General features: G+C 39.9%; 1 protein-coding gene across 3 annotated transcripts in view; it reads right to left on the bottom strand.

The window, feature by feature from the left end:
- Window positions 1-1,451: 1,451 nt before the first annotated feature.
- The window catches only part of BZW2 (basic leucine zipper and W2 domains 2), a 36,928-nt gene continuing 18,044 nt past the window's right edge, over window positions 1,452-20,335 (bottom strand). Inside the window, exons 6-11 of one of the 3 annotated variants that reach the window (XM_009484442.2) lie at window positions 17,428-17,537; window positions 15,389-15,559; window positions 14,758-14,904; window positions 10,319-10,457; window positions 3,256-3,378; window positions 1,452-1,608 (exon numbers count right to left, since the gene is read on the bottom strand). In XM_009484442.2, the coding sequence (XP_009482717.2) occupies window positions 1,580-1,608; window positions 3,256-3,378; window positions 10,319-10,457; window positions 14,758-14,904; window positions 15,389-15,559; window positions 17,428-17,537 (719 nt within the window). In that variant the 3' untranslated portion in view covers window positions 1,452-1,579. Of the gene's footprint in view, window positions 1,609-3,255; window positions 3,381-10,318; window positions 10,458-14,757; window positions 14,905-15,388; window positions 15,560-17,427; window positions 17,538-20,335 lie in introns of all 3 variants that reach the window. The other 2 variants (XM_075705345.1, XM_009484443.2) reach the window with 2 other exon arrangements.

Here is a 20,335-nt window from a genome sequence, read left to right as displayed (position 1 = left end):
ATACACCACTTCATTAGTTAATTATGCTCTTTCATGCTTCTCCCCCATAAGAATACAAGCCTGTCTTTTCTAAACCTTACTAATCCAATCACTCATATTTCATGTGGATTTAACTCTATGTTTAAAGGGAAAGATGCAGAGTGTTTTAAGTAACATATTCTTAAAGAGAAGATGAACTGGAGTGGTGTGATGTTATCAAGCAAGCAGACTCGCTGCCCTAGTCACTCTGGGCCACCAGCATGGTCAGAGGCACGGACAACAGAGCAGGGAGTGGAGCAGGAGAAGACTACTTCCAAAGTAACTGGACCTGTGAGAAATAAAACAGCAGCATCTGTTACCTGATCAACTGCTGTGTGAAAAAAAGTGCAAGTTGGGAGATGGTGCTGCACCGGACCTTTGCTGTTGAGTTCACATCCACGGGGCACAACACAGGATTCCAGGAACGCTGATCCCGAGAGCTGGCTGAGTATTCCCACAACATCAGACCTCTTGCTCTGGGCTTGGGTTTTGAGACTTGTATGCATGTACAGACCTGCACATTGGCTCTATTTATGCAACATCCTAGCCAGGTACCAGACACTGGAATTGTAAATGGCGTCACATCAAGGCACAAGGGAAAGAAAGTAGGATGGGTCTTGAGAAGTTTATATATTCATGTATGTATTTCAGTCAAATCTCTAATTGTAACATCATGCTGATGTAAATAAATTTCAGATTTCACATGTAATGACTTCTAGTCATGCATGTTTTGAAGCTAATGCTTCTAAAATGAGATTGTTTTTCTTGCCAAATTTAGCCATCACCAATAACTGTGTAGTCTGAACTGAGAACAGCATATTATTCTACTTATCATTTGCATCAATTTTGTACATGCAAAACTGGGACTCCGTAGATTTGTTCCTGTACATCATCTTTGAATTAATAAATTGAATGAATCAACATTTGCTATGGAATCTGGTTAATCTGTTCAAAGTTATATGGAAATATGGGAATAAAGATTAGACAGCAATCCCAATTTACTAAGGATGCTGATTTTGTGATTAAGAAGTATGAAAACAGTCTCCTGACATTCTTGTGCAATTTTCACTTGAAGAATCATAAAAACTTGGGCAAACCAAATTTAGAAAACATACACACTAACACCACGAAACTAAGATATAAAAGCCATTTATTCAAAAAAATGTGGTGGTGTCAAATCACATACACAAGCCAATATTGAGCTACAAACACACACCAAACAGTTCTATAAACAGAAATTGGAGTGTTCATATACCATAGTACCTGAAAAAGACCATTAATAAAAAGGAGTCCATAAGTATTTCATGTCACTTTTTCTATATGGCTCCTTGCTGAATGTCTTTGCCTAAGTTAGTGTACAATGAGCCAGAGGTAGAGTCCCAAGTAAAGCATCTAATGCCTCAGGGCTCCATTAAAAACCTTTATTCTTCTAAACAAAAGGAAAGCCTAGCCTATAGTTTTCTGTATGACACTGAAGTAAAGCCTCTTTGCTTGAACAGTACGGCATTCCCAAGCGCATTTGGCATTAACCTAGATTGAGACTGTGCTTTGTTGAACCGTCTCAGTTCTCCTCCCCTTCAGACTCCGACTCTAGAAGAGAAGTAAAACACTTCATGTAGGTTGCACAAGGACAGTGACGTGAGTAATTCTATAAAAATAACGAGATATCCTTCCAAAATTCAAATGAAAGTTTTTATCACACCTAGTACTTCCTAGGAAAGGTTGGCAGATTAAACAGAGTAAGACAGAAGGAAACACACAGCTTCAGAAGACAAAGATCTACTCTGCCACGCTCCGCTGTGGAGCTCTTCATTTACAGATCTGTCACTAGAATTTTAACCAGATCACCATGAATTATTCTGGTCCTCGTCTGCAGAGCCATGCAATGCATATCTGAGCTGCGTTTAACAGAGGATCAGCATTATTTGCTCGCTGTTCCAATCTCTAGGAGTAGGCTGTACTGCCATCATCCAGGAAGCACCCTTTAAACTATTTGCTCTGCAAATATCAATCATCATACAGCCTATCTAGAAAGCCATATGTGGCGTTACCCTACAGCAGGTATGAAATCTGTACAAGCAAATTTTTTTACGATTTGTATAGCATAAGATAAAAGTAATTTAGACATAGGAGAAGAAGTAGAAGTAAGAAAAAGTAATTTAGAAGTAGGAATATACACAGTGTTTTTGTGACCTAAAGCTACTTTGCATCATACTACATTTCTGTGTTCACCTGACAGGAAAGGGCTTGCTGCCAACAAATGTTACACATTTCATCAGATTTCTCCGAGCAAACATGGTCTACATGTTCTTACGGTAACATTTTGTCTCCATTTGTACTGGACTTTGTAATTAAGGACATCTGGCAGAGGGGACACGCAGGAAAAGATAAAAATAAAAAGCAACAGGAAGGCATACGAGCAGAAGATTAAAAGGGGAAAAACTGCTTAATTAGACCAAGACTGCTAGTCCAAAGTCCCAGGTGTGAAGGAGCTACCATTTTTATACTGCTACTTGCACATGTGAATTGCTGCAGTTTTATCTGCTCCTTGGCATTACTGCATATTCTCTCCAAGTTTCTAAAACCAATTACATTAAATGGATGCAAATGAACACTAATATCCCAATCTATTACACATGGATTGCTCTTCCCAACTGAGGTGGAATGCCTTTTCCATGCAAAAAAGATAACTTATTTATTCAGTACAAACCAAAGTATTTTCCTATACAGAACATGAGAAAAACAAAGTTTGGGACTAAAGAAACTGGTTCCCTTCCCCAGTAAGTGTTTAAAAGCAGTAACTACAGACCACATATCTGAGCCCGATCATCCAGCTAAAAGTAGTGTCACTGCCTGCAGTGGCACAGGCAGGGTTATGTTATGTTCATAACAGCAGATAGCAGAAAAGGCACTGATACAGAAAACTGTTAGGTTGTGCATGCTAACACCAAGGTACTTCACGCTGTCATCGGTGCAGCGTTGCTCCCTGCAGAAGCTTAAAGAATTTATCTACAGACAAGTGGTGCCTGATGACTTAAGGACTTCACAAGGACACCACAAACATTAAAAAGCAGCAAGTGTTGTTAGGCTCGGGCATGACTGGAAACAATTTGGAGCAGTTGCACCTGCTGTTTTTTATTCTAAGTCTGTATACTTCATATGCCTGGTACAATTAAAATCTGGAAAATATATTTGATTTGCCAAGAGACTACCATATTTCTTTAAATGAATCTGTACCTTCTTCAGCGTTTTGCAGCCACTCCACAAATTTCTTCATCTGGTCAAGAAAAACACTTTTGCCTTTAGCAACATGTGCTTCTTTATACCACTTGAGGATAGCTTCTTCACTCAGAACATCAGCTGAAATACAGATCAGTGTTTGTAAAAAATCAATGTATTTTTTAGAGGTTAGAAGACTTTGAACATGAGGGAATAAAGAATATTTTTTTTGTAAAGGCAGCATAAAAAAAGTTAATATGATCATGGTGGAACAAGCTTTGCATGAACTATATTAGGCTACAACTACAGAATATCCAATGCATATAAGGGATTCCAGATGCAGTAAAATGTGTAACTTATTAGGCTTAAAATAAAGTACCAAATATTGTGCTTCTGTAAAGGATAGTTCTCTATTCATCTGCTTTAAATACACCATGTAAGATGGTTGGCTTAAAAAAAAAAAAAAAAAAAAATCAGTCTGCACATCTTAGAAGTTACCACAGTAAGGAATACCATGCTTTTTCTTGCTGTTGGATCTCAGGACTGTGCATGGTTCTAGAAATCTGAAGTGACAGACACCTCCTGATTGAACAGTTAAAAGACAGCCAGTAGGGATTTTTTGCAATCATTTTTCCCTGAAGGTTTTGTATTGTTTTTAGCTCATAAGTTTTAAGGCCACTATGCAGACCACCCATTTTAAGGGACCGGCTCAGATGGACAGCACAGCTGACATTTTTCTGTCAAGCATCAAGAACAAAATAGCTGTCAGTGAGGGAATGAGAGGCTGAGTGAGATTCAGAATAAAGAAATCCTAATGAACAGCAAGGACACTTATTGTTTCCAACAGATGCAAATTTAGGTCTAGCAACAGACCTCTAGCCCCAGGAACAAAGCTCCTGTGATCCAGCCAAGCCAAGTATCTCAGTAATTGATGGCTGTGGAAGCAAAATCTGGGATCCACAATGGCATTTTGGCAGTTACGTAATGCAAGAGGCAAGAACAAAAAATCCAACTGTATTTGTTCTATAAAAAGACTAAAGACAGCTTTCTACATCTCATTAAAATTTCCATTCTTTTTGTCTTTGAACAAACTACCCTCCCTTGCTCTGCAAAATCAACACATTTATGTTGAGTTCTTCACTGCTTCCTCGAGCTCCTTGGTGCCGTCCCACCCACTGGGTATTTGCGTGCCAAAGCACCGACCCTGACCATCACCTTCTGCTTCAGCCTAAAGGTTACAGCAGATGTGGCAGGGAAGGGAAGAAGGCGAACTGAAATAAATGACACCAAAACCCCAAAGCATCTGATCAAATGAGACAGAGTAGACACGTTTCACATATGCTGTTGAATAACAAACAGATGGAAGCAACCAGGGATATGTTTGAACTTAATCAAAACTATCCCAAGACATCCAACAGTAACTGACTACGAAGTCTCCCTGAAAATTTGGAATTTAGTGAGTGTGTGTGACTGGAAGTTACCTTGTCTCTCAGACGTTTTTCCAAAATAAAACCTCTTCTGCAGTTTGCTGCAACTGACAGTAGAGTGAAAATGCAGGGAAAACAGGACTGCACTGGCTCTGGGTTTTTTTCACTGTATGTAAAGTTGCGCTTAGTGAACCCTGCAAGTGGCACAGAAAGCCGTATCTTCCCGAAATCACAACCCACCCCAATGAACTTTTTCTCTAATGTAACAGAAACACTGGAGCTAAGAAAGATGTTTCAAACTTGTTGCGTTAAATACTTGCCAGTAATCTTTAGCAGCAGCTCAAAGGCATTACAGCATTTAACAAATCAGGATTTTCATTTAGCAAACCTGAAAATATTTCCCATGGACTCTCACGAAACTGGAGTTTAATCCCTGCATGTAAAAAGCTTATGGTCACCACAGAGTCCTGAAGTTCACACAATTACATCTGCAGAATGACTTGGGGTGTGACATGCATTATGATCCTTAGGGACAGGCAAAGAAAATCAGGAGAGATTTCAGAAAGAATAAAAATAAAAAAAAAAAAAGAAAAAAAAAGAAAAGAGTAGAGCAATCCCTTCCCCAGTTCAAGCTAGCTCTTGGGCATTGTGGACATCTAAAAACATGAAGTTGCTGTATAGAAGAAACTGCAGAAGTCTGCTGCTGCATTACAGTCCATATTACTGTACAAGGCAGCACCTCCAGGTAGACACATATCTCAGTCCAAGAGTAACAGAATATAAGTTTAGTTTTTTGATTTAGTTTTTTGACTGTAAGCTCAATGGGTTTGTTGCCAAAGAGGAAGGGGGAACTTCTCTCTCCCTCCCCGAAACCCCAAACCTGGTAATAGCAGCATGCAATCTCACTGCGTGCCTCGAAGATTAAAACATTCTCAAGTCAGGTGGATGAAAAATTTGCCTGTATATAACTCCATAGCAATAAGCCTCCTACATTAACAGAGAAGAACAAAATGCATTCAACTACAAAAAGGACAACTGCAACTCTCTCCTTTCATTTCTGAGCAATATTATTTGTAATGCATTCATGCCTCCAGTGCTCATAAGAGATGATATTCTCCTGTCAGCACAGAGATGCTCAATTAAACAATCATGCAGGACAGGGTGTAGTTAATCATACCTCTAGGTTGCTTTGAAGCAATGGGAACACCGGGGGGGACGGGAGGAGGAAGGGAATGATTCATTTTGTATATATATAGTTATTCCTCATTAAAGTTGATTATAGATATATTTTAACGGCTGAAGCTGAACACTGTGGTTTGTGGGCGTGTGCACATCATTTTCACTGCAGTCCCAGGTGATGTCAGCCCAAGAGTTGGTTTTCTTGCAGGTGCAGCCAACTGCCACTCAAACCACCCACGGCCAGAGCCTCCAGGGACGTCCCTCATGAAAGGGAGAAGCTGCAGAGCAGAGAGACTGAAGAGCCCAGTGTCTTTACTGCAGGGTTAACTGGAAAGTTACTTGAAGTTCAGGTCTCAGCTTTGTACTAAATCACCCAGTTCGAATGAATTTCTGCTTTCAACTCAAACTGCATAGCCATCGGCAGTAAAGGGAAAAGCACACCCTGTCAGCTGCCACCACAGTCAATCAATCTGCAAAATTGAACTCTATTGCAGCTAACTCAGTTGGGAGGACAGAGCCTTAAGGCAACGGCTCTTTCAATGCAAGGAATGTCACCCACAGTACAGTTATGGTCTTTATGGTATTCTTCTTTTTCCTAGGAAAATTTTGCATCCAGTACCAAAGGAAAGTACTTGAAGATATTAAAAGATAATTGCATTCCATCAAAAAAAACCCGTGTATCGAGTGAAACTTGAAGATTCAGTTCTGTAAGTGCAGGATTCCTGCAGTGTTTGAGAAGACAGTCTGCATCGTTTTCTTACAACCTCTCCGTACTGCAGAAGAGTATTGCTGAGGGAACTGGGGTTGTTTAGCCTGGAGAAGAGGAGGCTGAGGGGGAGACCTTATCGCTCTCTACAACTACCTGAAAGGAGGGTGTAGCGAGGGGGGTGTTGGTCTCTTCTCCCACGTAGTTAGCGATAGGACGAGAGGAAATGGGCTTAAGCTGCGCCAGGGGAGGTTTAGGTTGGAAATTAGGAAAAATTTCTTTACGGAAAGGGTGGTCAAGAATTGGAACAGGCTGCCCAGAGAGGTGGTGGAGTCCCCATCCCTGGAAGTGTTTAAAAAACAGGTAGATGTGGCACTTCGGGACATGGTTTAGTCTAGTCTACCTTGATTGGCTTAGAGTAGACTTGGTAGTGTGGGTTAATGGTTGGACTGGATGATCTTGAAGGTCTTTTCCAACCTAAACGATTCTATGATTCTATTCTAAGAGTATTGCTGAGGCCTAATTATGCTGCTGCAAACCAGAGTACTACTTCACATGTACTTATGATTTATCTTTTTGGTGTTTTGTAAATGTTGTCTTGAATTCTAATGCAAAAGTACACAGAGGCTTTGTGCCTGCTAAGGGTGAAATTCTGATCCTTATGAAAGGAATGGTTATTAATTTCAACAGCATCAAGATTTCACATTTGAAACTTCCAGGTTGGACACAAACTAAACGAAAGGAGATTCTGCAAGTGAGTGTGATATATAGCATGTAATCCAATAACAACCACACTTATTTTACCCACAGTTAAGGGACACACTGCAACATGGAAGGGACTAAAAAACAACATACAACTTACAGTGCAAGCATAACTAGCAAGGAGGCTGGCAAACTTACTAGGTGTCACTCAGGAGAATTCAGTAATTCTTAATTCTTCAACTGGCTTTTAGATTATTGGTCAAAATGCAGCTGACAGATTTACAATTGCACTGGCTTTAAGTGATAACCAGAGAAGCAACATCATAGCCAAGGATCAGTACAGAACTAAACAGCTTACTTTTCTCTATACTGTACCAGGAACACAGAGATATAATAATAATAGTAACAATAATAATGTCAACAAGCTTTAACTGACTGCAGATCTGCTTTTGCAGATTATACCTACAAGCTGGCAAGAAGCTGCTACCACATAAGGGAAAATAGGGCTTGGGCTTTCACTGGGGGAGCAAGTGGATATTCCTCCTTGTTTAGAGACAGAATAAAAAAAAAAACAAACCCAGCAACATAGGCTTTCAGGACCTTCTAAGTGCTAATGAGCCCCAACGTTCCTGTTAATATGTTTAGGTATTTCCAGGTAATTCCCAGGAAAGTAATCCAAGGCTATTTTATGATGGAAATATGTGAAGGATTTAAATGCAAGATGTTGGATGTGCTGATGAGAGTAGTCATACAACTAAATTTGTCAAAGCATGAGTGGCATTTGGTGCCTATCATCACTGACGACTATCTTCATGCCCAGGAAGCACTCCCTCATAATGAGTAATAAGCAATAAACTGTCCACATTCATGCTGGTAGATAGATGCATTTTGGTCTGCCCATCTACAGATACTACAGATTTGTCATTAGAAAAAGTTCATTAGGTACCCTGAAACCTCTCCAGATCCTGTGCAGGTTACACTTGAAGCACAACAGAAAGGGGAACATGGGCATCTGCTGTTCCCTCACCACTGACATAGCCAGTAATAGCTTTTGGGGGCTGTTTTCCTTGACTGTTAGGAAATTGAAGATATGCTGTCATCAGCAACTTATCTACAATAAAGTGTATGTCTCTGAAAAGACTTGATGGCTTGTTTCTAGTGGATAGGTATGAACTGGGGAGAAGGAAAGAGTGAGCTCTACCAGCACTGAAACAAAGCAGAGGCAGGTAGCATGGCTCTGGACAAGCCAAAGCCATGAGCCATTAAAGCTTGATACCATGTGGGAGAAGCAGGAATTGGAGGACTAGGGCTCCCAGAATCTTCCCCGCTTAAGGCAGTAGTATGTCCTCACCTAACGGACACTGTTTAACTCCAAAGCTGCCTTAAAACAGATGGGGGTGATGACTTCCTTACTGTGTCCAGCCCTCAGAAGGGCCTTACAGCTAGTGGCTGTAAAGTCAGGCTACCAGTTGCTAGTAGGCGGCAGTAAGTCTGCCAAACAGGGCAGATCCAGCTTCAGCCTAAACGGGGCCAGGAAGGGCTGGCAGCTGTGCCACCACATGACTACATCAGATGGCAGAGAGGCAGGTGCTCCGGCACGCCTGCCCGAGATATTCCAGGCAGGTACATGGGCACAGCGAGTATTGCACATGCCGGACACGCTGAACTCATGACTTCCACCGCCAGGCCATACGGTAGCTCTAAACACTCTTCTGGACATCATGCGAATCCTAAACAATATTGTGGCACCCGTAGTGCTGAGGCTAAAGTCTTCTCACCCTTCCTAACAAGCCTGCCCGAGTACATCCCCAGAGTCAGAACAGCAGCATGTGGGGTGAGCGGAGTAGATGGGAACTGGGTTCTTGGAGCATGTTAAGTTTAACATACAATTTACTGATTTATTTTCTTTTTTTTTAAAATACGTTGGAATGTTAGGGTTGCTTTTGCAGGCTAACACATTAATGCGTTTACAAAAATTTTGAAGGGAGTCCTACACAAGACTATTTCTGGTTTACATCAGGCACTTACGGTCTGAGTGCACAGCAGTTACGGCACTCATTCGCTATGTCCAAAGTGAATTTTCTTGTCCAAAGAAAACTGAATAAAGTCCTTGCTGCAGGCTGCAGTTTCAAGTTTGTCCTCAGTCATTAACAGTATTTACAAATTGTAGAATTTGAGGGTAGCGGGACAAGGTGTATTGCTTTTTCATTTCATCACTGAGGCCATGCTATATTGACACAAGGATGGAAATAAATCCACATGATTCACTTACTTCTGCCTTCTGAAGCCATGAAATTATTTTAACAGTCTAAACTTGTTTGCCCTGAACATGTACCTGGACACAACAGGGTGAAGAAAGATCAATACTGGGTTTCTACTCCTGCTGATTTTTCTCCTTCAACTATTTATAGCAAGAATGTCAGAACAAACTGTTTGGCACCCACCCATCACACGCAGTGCAAGACCATTAGTCTCTATGACAACCCGATCAGAATAAACTTGCAAAAAAGGCAACTTCACAATAAAAATTAAGTCCCTCAAACTATGGCACCTGCAAGAAATTGGCAGGGAAAGGAAAAGGGAACGAAGAATAAGGAAAGGTGCTTCTGGCAGGGAGGGAGTAACAAAAAAAAAAAAACAAAAAAAAAAAAACAAAACACCCAACCCTGAAAAATCTTCCTGCCAAGAGGGTTTGCACTTTCAAGGTTTCTTAAATCTAAGCTCTAATCTACTTTTTAAATCTGCCAGGAATTTATAGAAATGTCTTCCTAGAACTGGTTTTATGCAAGAACTAAACTGCACTTGAACAGACTGTGGACGGTGCTTGGATCCTGCTCATGCTTCTTGACTACGGGATAAATGCGACAGTGAGAAAAAGGCTTGTTTTGGCTTTTCCTGCTGCTACGCTCCTTTGAACTATCAAAGCATAGGGTATTTCAGAGCTCAACTCCAACACAAACTTCTCATATGCGACACCCGGAGAACATCTGTTTCCTATTACATCATAGGTGAGTCGTTAGCATAAAGAATCCATGCACAGTATACAACAGAGCATATAGACTTTTACCTTTATAAAAGAGTACCACTATCTTCTGAAAGGCTTTCATGAAGTGGATGTTGTCGTAACAGTACTCCTGCACCTTCTGGAGAAGAATCAACTCTGACTGCCCTTGAGTGCTGAACACAGCAAGCAGGGGGGCATATTGCTGAAAGGAAGAGGGGGTAAAAGACAAAGTGCATGTCAGTATACTGAAAATAAACAAATAAAATTTTTAATGTATGCACCATGAATTTCATCCCTAAAAATCTGTTTCACTGAAACCTTAGATTTACTTGCCAATTGCATTTACTTAAACACATACAATGCATGTACATAAATATCCATGAGCTTTTGTAAGATGTGCTGCATGGTGTGAGCTAAAATTCAGTACCACTTACAGATATTGGATTTTGTAAAATCAATTTATAGTCCACATCTTGGAGTACTGCCATTTGTAGATTTCACAAGGTAGCATGCTGCTGATTCAGGAGTGATGCTTTATTGATGTTCATAATGTAAGACATCCAAAGATGAAACACACGAAAATACAAATCTGTAGTTTCACACGGGTTTCACAAGTTCCAGGAAGTTGAATTAAATTAAATTATTCCAGGTTAACTGTGATCAAGTGTCATTATTTTTTCTCATTATCACCATCAGAGTATCATGACAACCTTTGCTTTGGTAAACAGCAATGTTTTCAAAGCACAGCATTAACTGCTAACTTTATTCTGGCAAGGCAGTAGCAGTACATTTCATTGTCTTTTCCTAGAGTTTATTAATATAATAAAAGATAGAGCAAAAACTTTTCTGTTATTATTTTTTTCCCCCCTCTAATTTCAGACCTTAAAATAAAAAATTACGTCAAAGGACCATATCCTGTTCATTCTCTCCTTAAAAACTGCAGTGTTTATACCCATCTCTCTCCAATTTCCTTTCCTCTTGTAGTTGAGTCCAGCTAAGACTGCAATCTTAAATTTAAGGGAATATTAATAGCATTTTTCAGAGCTGAAGGAAGACAAATTACCCTTAATCTTCAGAGCCCCCAGTCAAATATACATTAAGGTTACTATTTAAATTGTTCTCACACTGCTCAGTTCAGCCTTTCTGCATCATTTTCAGTAACACCGGCAGTTTGGCATTTTTCATCTGGATTTGCAATGACCTGATATTGCAGAGTTCTGGTCTGTGCAACGAGGGCTGCTGACGGACACGGTTGGGTAACAAACCGCCCATCAGCAGCAGCACCGATGGACATGTTCAAAAGTACATATACTTCAAGACTTCTTTACAAGGGGCTAAATCCTGAGGGTTTTACTCAACACGATTCATGGGAAAAAATATTAACACACATGAAAATTGACTAAAATATGAAAAGTTGGTCCAGAATGTCTTCTGTAAAATAATTACCAGCTATTAATTTAAAGACAGAGCAAGAAATCGCACAGCAGCTGTAACAAGAGCAGCTAGGCAGGCAGACAGCATTATTACTTTTGGAAGAAACATCCTTACAAAGTAACTATGAGAAATTACTACATATAGCTAACACCAGAGGTTGAGTTTTTCCACTTCTGGCAGGTATAGCCACATCTTTAGAAAAAAACATTACTGTTTTGGTAGAAGCAGTGCAAAACTTGTGCAGCCTTTGGGTAACAAGACTCCCTCTTTTTTCCCCTTTTGGCCCTGGAAGCATCCAGCTGGTATCTAGGCAAGTTGCAGGGAGGCAGGGCAACAATATACACTGAAGTTTGTTTATCTAAGAGCATCAGCAGAACCCACTCCCATCCACAGGTTTGTTAAGTGCTGCTGTCTATAAGCCTTAAGTAATTTATAAAAAAAAAATCCTATCTTTTCAGTTTAGAAGTAAGATACCTTCATTTTGCCACATCTGACTGACTCCCTTTGCATTCCTCTCTCACTCCTTTAACTGGTACAGACTTTTATAAGTTTCACAAGTGTCTAACTAAGGAACCATAAAATTAGCTTCCTCTCATTGCTGGCTGAGCTCAGTGGCATTGTTTTCCATTTGCCTCAGGTTAGATAGCAGCAGATCAGCAGCTGCAGTATCATGAAGCTCATAGGACAGCCTTGCCTGCAGTACGAATTGTCTGGAGGATTCTTCCCACCCACAGACAATGTCTCCGCACTGGAGGTGGCCTAGGGGCCAAGCCCCAGTGTCATAATGAGGTTACTGGGACAATGAAGAGCTTACCCTGTAAGATTCAGGATTTAACAGCTTGCCCTGTCTCCTCCTGAGTTCAGCTCCTGCCAGTTCTGCCATGTGGATGGCACATGTGGCATTTACTGGTTCATGGCTGCCCATGGCTCCATTAGGAAGCCACCCATCTAGTAAAGCTTGTTAAGAGCTGTAAACTAGGTCAATATTCTGTGCCTTGACATGTCTTTTCAGGGGTCCCTCATACACAGCTTACTAAAAGAAGACTAGTAAGTTCAAGAGACTGGTACCCAGATGTCAAAGCTTTGGGAACTGCGCTTTGGGAAAGTTATCTGTCAGGTACAGCCGTACGAGAACAAATCCCACCACCTGGCATGTCCCGTGTCAAGTATGTATTTATATGCATCCTGACTCACATCACCAGGGCAAAACAACTCCATGATTGTTTCAGGGCATGTCAACACACAGGAGGGCACAGGAACTAGGCTGTGTGTCACGCTAACAGCATTAATCTGATTTCTGGAGTTGGCTCACACATTGGGTCAGCTGAGAGCCCAAAGAGAGGAATCCAAGATCTATCTCTACCTAACTATAGAGGAAGGATGTGAAACAAATGCTGTTCACTTTTGAACACTGAAATGTAAAGAAGCAGCTAGCAAAGTCTAAATTTCTATTTCTACTGCTTCTGTTAAAATCTTACCTGTAAGTGCAAATAGTAAATACCCCATACAAATTTGCACTCTGTTTTTAGACAGCAGATGTAGCTAGGAAGACGCCTCTCTTATGTAAGCAAGATGCCTTACCTAATTTAGTGGGGTTACATACATAGCTGATGGCTTGGGCCAGTGAGATGCATAGGACTAAGCATCTAGTCAACAATATTTGTACAAAGCCAGCTATGCTTCTCTTTTCCCAATGTTCAAATATTCCAAAAAGTGTTTGTTAATGTCCCCTGCAGTATTAGACAATAAATCTCAATGGATACTCTGTTACAACTCTAAGAGATATGATCAATTTTTACATCAAAAGAACAAGAAAAACAATGTCTCTCCTCCTTCTGGAAACTATCTCGTCTTTTTACTGCTATTTGGGTCACTTGAGAAGACTTCAAGGCGTTCAATTTTACCATCAAAGACTACACAAGATCCCAAGCGACTACATTTCCAGGATGACTGATTGGGAAACCAAATTCATATGAAAGGACAGCAGTAGTAGAAGCTAAACCAACATGGGAACTCCCAAGTATGGAGAGGCATCCAATATGAAGAAGGAAGGAATTCAGATCAAGCTTAAGATCCATTTTACCATAAAGAATAAAGTACAGATTGGTTCTGTCCTAGGGCAAATCTTTGCAGCCCTGGCTATAAGGGAGTATTCACTTGCTCATGGTTTACCAGCTTAAAAGGACTAATTCTGCTGAAAAGCCCCTCTGCCTCTTTTCTCAGTTCAACTGGTCTTGCACCACACAATTCCTTCAGACATAGATGAGGAATACCAACCATAGCAGTGACTCCGACACCTCTGCATTGTTTTTAGGTTTTGCATTTTTTTCCACCCCAAGGTCATAAGAGTTTTTGTACCAACATGCAACTGTGATACTGCAATCTGTCATCACTTAGCAAACTACAGCTCCTCTTTTCTATGCATTCAGTTCTCTCATCCACAAGGACAGCACCTGGATCAGACAGTAACCACACTACACAGTGCACGTGTTCTCAAGCCAGGTCCTAGCTTATTAGTTGACAAGTCCCCGAGTATCCAGCTCCCACAGTCAACATCGGCAACAACCATTTCACAGATTCTGAGCTCAGCAGTCCTGCCTGGTTCTAACCAGCTCTCTGTGTGCAAAGCCAGCACAGGTACCACCTCGCCATGCTCACAAAACTTCCTTGCTTCTGGCAAAGACATTGCAAAGGCAGTTCCTGTAGGCTTACTAGTCAGGTCTGAGCAGAGCTGAGTCTCAGCATTTGCTTAGCATTGTCCCCAAGGCAAGGAGCCTCTCAGGATCTGGTGCCCTGAGAAAGCACAATGCAGAGGCACTCAGGCTGTGACCACCTCCGTTTGCCCTGGTTCTCTGCACTGTATGCCTCAGGGCATTCAATAATCTGAACTACCTCAATTTTGCATTCATTTGAGTAAAGGAAAAGGGACTATACACAATGCTTGGTGTGCTCAGTGTCAGCCCTCAAAACTCTGAATCTTCTGGATTTAAACAGGTAAAAACTTGACAGCTGTAGAATGTATTCTGTTAATTCACAGCAGCCCTTCCCCTCTTCACCCGTGCACACACCTTTAGATGTTTGAGGGCTTGCTCTGCAACCAGTTCTTCTTTCTTGTTCCATTCCACAGCATTCATGACACAGGTCCACAGGAGACCGATCACTGCCGGTTCTGGCAGCTCATTTCTTTTCATTTCCTCTTTTACATAAAGCACTACCTGGAGCAGGAAATAAACTGCTGTCTTAAGCAACATTTCCAATCCAGAAACGATGCTGACTTACCAAATACTTGCAGTCATTTACAAATAACACCACAGTATAGAAGTAGTAAGAAACAAAATTAGAACAAGAATAATATAAAGGAAACATTTAGTGTACTTTTATTTAGCAACATTACTATTACTTGACTACAAGTTTTGTCCCTCCCTTCTAACCTAACAGTTAATGCAGTTAAATGAAATACATTCTCATCAAGTATAACTGGCCAAAAAAACCCAAACCCCATAGTCAGCTGCACTTGCAAATCCAGAGGATGTTTTGTTGCTTTAGTCTTAAGCACAGAGTAAACTGATGAATAAATTAAAATAAAGAAAAACAGAGGAAATCTAGGAGGTGCTCCTATCTGTTCCTCTGTACCTACTGTTGATTTAAGTCTTTGACTATTATTATATAAATAGAAGTTGTAAAGAAAACACCCTTTACCTCTTTAATTGGGCATTCCTGAGAGAGACGTTCTTGTAGCTCTTTTTGAAGTTCTTTACGAGTCCCCAGTGACTGCTGAACTCTAAGGAAATCTGAGAGCTCTTTTAGACCTGCTTCAGTGAAATACTTGGCAAAATGGTCCACATTCTGCCGGTTGGCTGGAAATAGTTCCTAAAAAGACAGGAATGCTCTCCGTTAAATAAATAAATGACTATGACTCTTGACAGAATGAAAGGAACATTTTTTTAAGAATGAACAGTGGGAATCACCTGGTACTGCCCTTAAAAAAAGTCAATGCTTGCATTAACACTGGAAGAGTCAACACTTCATTCATAATGTTGTGTTTCGTGAGGGAAAAATAATGGTCAGTTATGCAAAAAACTTAACACCCTCTCCACATGAAGTGCATGTACTTATGAATAGCTGTGAGCTTAAGAAGTCGCTCAAAACAGTCCTCATAAAAACTATACTTTTTCCAGATTCCAAGAGTCTTGTAGGGAAAGTACAAAGGAATATATCGTAAAGCCATTATATGCAAAACGCATTTACCGTGCCCTCCCAGTGCATCCACACATTTACCTCTTAAGAAAAAACACACTTAGCAATACGTATATGGCCCAGGCATCCTGGCCTGATGTCACGACTCTGCTGAGCAATGATTACCACTAATGCATCATTTAACAAAAATCACAAAATCCACTTTGTACTGTTAACAATAACTCACACACACATTTCTAATTCAAAGAGACCACCAATCTATGATTTATCGAAGTGCAGCTACTTAGAAAAGTTAAAATTATTCCTAAAAAATTGCTACAGCAAATGCCCCACCTTGGCAAGGATTCAACAGCATTTGCTTACTCTCCAGTTCTTGGTGTCTAACATGATTTGTGGGACGGATAATGCTTTCATTTTTTACAAAGAAGCTAGAGACCCTCAAGCTGTTTACTTACTGAAAACAAGATTAAGAAGAAACTATCATGAAGGCATCTATGCTAGGCAACATCATCTGATACTTTATAGTTCTTGAATATAGCAGCATAATGAGAGCCAACAGCTGAAAGCTTGTCAGTCAAGTTTGAAATAGAAATAAGATGCAGTTTGGTTTTTTCCCCCTCTCTAATAAAAAGAGTAATTAGCCCATTTTGCAGCTCTATGGCAAACTATTTATGACTTGGACTCTTAAAATCAAATACAAATTGAAGAGATGAAGGGGTGTAGGAGGTTGCTTCGCTTTTGAAAGATTCTTGCCTAATCATAAATTATTGAGGTAGAAACAGGAAATACTGCTGAAATTCTCCAGGCAGTGCTACACAGGATGTAGCACATTTGATTGGATTATCGGAGCAGCAATCTTTTTGAGGATTAAAAATACCCCTATTGATCTTCAGAAATACACTGGGAGAGAAAGGCACATGACAGTGCTGCATATTCATATATACTCTAAATACCTCAGGCCATTTCTACAAACCCAGAACACAGGTTTTGAGTCCAAAGGCTGAAAGCCTTCCTGCATTGCTCCTGCTAGGTCTGCTGTCATCACTGCAGGACCACTTATGCTACCCAGATGGCTATTGCTGCAGAAAATTAGCTTCCTGTGCTTTCGCTAAACTATTTAAACACTGTTGCTTTGGAAACTTGTATTGTAATCATCACCCTTTATACTTTATTTATTATTTACAAAAGTAAAACATATTTAAAAAACATAAAAGTCCTCACGCACAGTTGCTGGTGGTGTGTGTTTTGTTAGTGGTGGTTAGAAAAAAAAAAATTAATTCCCAAGCCCCATATATAGTCTTTCAGAAGGCATTTAACTACAGGAAAAATAGAGACAGAATGTAAAAACATGTGATATTTAATATTCCCGAACCTGTATCAATGCTACAGCCATAACAATATTGCTGTGATTCAAAATATTTAAAAAATGCTAAGAGAGTCTGAGGGGGAGTTAACATGCTTACAGCAAACTACCATCTGCATTTTATTTCCTTCTCTTGCCCAAGGACAGATAAGGATTATTGAAAATATATTGTACTTACTAGCAATCTCTTATCGAGGTTGGCTTTTCTTAAAGCAGAGGTAACAGAATTAGCATCTTTCTCTGCCATCCATGCTTTAAAAAGCTTTACAGCGAAAGAGGCTGCAATCCCTGTTTGAGAAAAAACACAGAACGTACTTGAGCAATTTTCAACATGAATTAGAGATGGCTGTAAGAATTACAAGGTTACAAAATGGTTACAAGAATATGGAATGAAAATACATTCACGACAATGGGACCAAACATGTGGAGCTGAAATGCTAATTTATTTTCTTTAACACAGTATTAGTTTTCTGAAGTACGCTAGATTGTTTGAAAATCTTTTCATTCGGTATTGCCCATCTCCATTCAATTGTTCGAAGATTTTCTTTGCAATTATTTTTCGTACCTCCCCAATTTACAGACAAAGTCCAATGAAAAAGGAAAAATTACATGTTAAATCAGTTAGGAAATGAAGGCACAAAATAAAGGATAGCCATGAATAAGAACTGAAAAAAAAAAATCTTCAAAGGGCTTTTTAGCAAGTCCTGGAATAGGGTTAATAACTTTGCAACTTCAAGGTAACCAGTTGTACCCCGTCCTCCTAGGAGGCATTTAGTAGCTGTTAGGACCAAGCGCAAATACTATTTTAAGTGGAAAAAAGCCTTCCTCAAGGCACAACTTGGTATTTTGTGCATTAAATCAAACAAACTCTACCTCCGCTAGCTGTAGCTTTCCCAGAGGAGCTAAAAAAACATTAGCCCCACACCTCCTATTTCCTAGAGCAGCACCACCACAGCTCTGCTCTGGTTCTCAGCTGCGAGCTGCAAGTGCAGGCAGCGGAAGGGAGCTGAAAGGTCTCAGAGATGGAGACCCAGCTCATCCTTGAGTAAGGTCCTCTGTAGGCCAGTTATGCTTCTCTGTACTACACTCAAATTGACATTTACAGTGCTACTGAGGGTGGTAGTAACAATAATTGTATACTATGCTACAGCTGGTCACTATAATTTTCTGTTTCACCTCCAAACAGTCCTGAAGCTCTACGAGCTAGATGGGACCTACTGGTAGGAAGTAGCTTCGTCATTCTTAGCCACATTCTAGATAGATATCGATTCTTTTTATTACTAGGATACATTGACTAAATGAGTCATCAAACAAGAACAGTAGAGATTATTCCCAGAGCAGAGTAAACTTCATTAACATTCATTACAGATCTTGACTGTTATGACAGTTTTGGCAACCTTATTTCAAGAGCTTAGTCGTAAGGCACGATCCTTAGAGAAGTACTATATGGAACCACAGATACACAATGCTACGCCAAGAGAGGCCTACGAATACTACTTTGGGCTTGTTTTACGTGTCGTACAGCAGGTTCCAAGTAAAACCAGCATGATGCAGTGATCGTAAGGCCTGTGGGCTGACTAGTCAAGACTGACAAAGCCTGGTCAACCAACAGGGGACCTAGGTGTAACGTCCACCTGTACTTTCTGAACCTGAAAACACAGTTCAGCATATCTGATGTGCTTATGAGTTCAATACCAACATCGAATGGAACTCTCTGGTCTCTGTCACCAAGCACTGTCCCCAATACCCATGTCCTAAACCCTTTTTCAAGTTTTAGCTTAAAACAAAACAAGTTTTATGCCAGTACAGATATTAGAGGGAGGTTGTTCTAGGGCTTCACCACCCACATAAATTTTCAAACTTACTTCTAATTTACAGTCTAAAATTTATCATTGGCCAGTTCCTATATTCTGTTCATGTGCTGCCACTGTCTTTTCCTTTAAATAGCTCTTCTCTTTTTCTGTTTTTTCCCCGATTTGCAGAGAGCAACTTCAGCCATTCATTTTATTGATTAACCCTGTTAACAGCTCTTTGCATTTGCACTGTTTTTTCAGCATGGGTGACAGTAAGGGCACACTTAACCCTGATGAGGTTTACTGCTGCCTAGACCTTTCTGTCTCTGCTAGAAATATGTCAGCCACCCCCAAAAGACATTTTTTCCCATCTATACATCACAGTAAATGTAGTGACAACACTGAAAAAGGGTAATCCTAAAATGAATTAGGTATTTGTCCTCAAATTTGATAAATCTCCTATTAGCACAATCTATCCTCTCCCTTTCAACCAATTCTTTGCCAATGTTACAATTGCCATGCTGAACAACTCCCTCAGATAATTTTTACCTCATGTATTTTAATCTCACTTGCCTGCAGCATTGTTTTTTATAAATCAAAGAAAGTATGAAGTTTATTTTTATACGATCTACCTGTTTTAAGCCTTGATCTTTTTCCTGTTTTTCATTTATCTTCACATCTTTAATTATTCTTCCATAAAAGATCTATTCCAGAACACTGATTGAACAATCTTTTCCTCAAATGCTGACACAGGTACATTTTTAGTACATATAGATCAAGAACCAAAAGTATATCTAAGCTGCTGACAAAAGTTTAGGGCTCCTAGAAACATAAGTTCATAATGCAAATGGAATTTGTTCTAGGATTTGTACATAACAATTGTAGTTTTAAAATATAACAAATTACTTGAGTTTTAAAAATTTGACTTTTCAGATGCCTCTTGTCTTCCTATAACTAGGAACACATTTTGATTTAAAAACACTGCAGGCCATCACCCTAAGACATGGATTAGTGCTTTTATTTGAATTTTCTCCTAGTTTAATTCTGATTCCAAAAGCTGTGGGTGATAACAGAGCAAAGCTGCAGCTGTGGCTTTTCTTTCGGCAGCATTTAGAAAACAATGTAATGGTTAGCATGCTGCAAATGAGAACATGAAGTTAGAACACTTTTTTTTTTTTCTTTTAACAAATGAAAGTTAGAATATATTTTATCTAGTCTATAGCTCTTTAACAAAACCAAAAAAATTTGTTGAAAACTGTTCAACACACAGTGCATTTGCAGTTATTCCAGGTA

Source organism: Pelecanus crispus, chromosome 2, assembly GCF_030463565.1.
Source record: "Pelecanus crispus isolate bPelCri1 chromosome 2, bPelCri1.pri, whole genome shotgun sequence".
Lineage (NCBI taxonomy): Eukaryota > Metazoa > Chordata > Aves > Pelecaniformes > Pelecanidae > Pelecanus > Pelecanus crispus.
The sequence above is the reverse complement of the archived record's forward strand: the minus strand, read 5'-3'. Positions and strand labels throughout refer to the sequence as shown.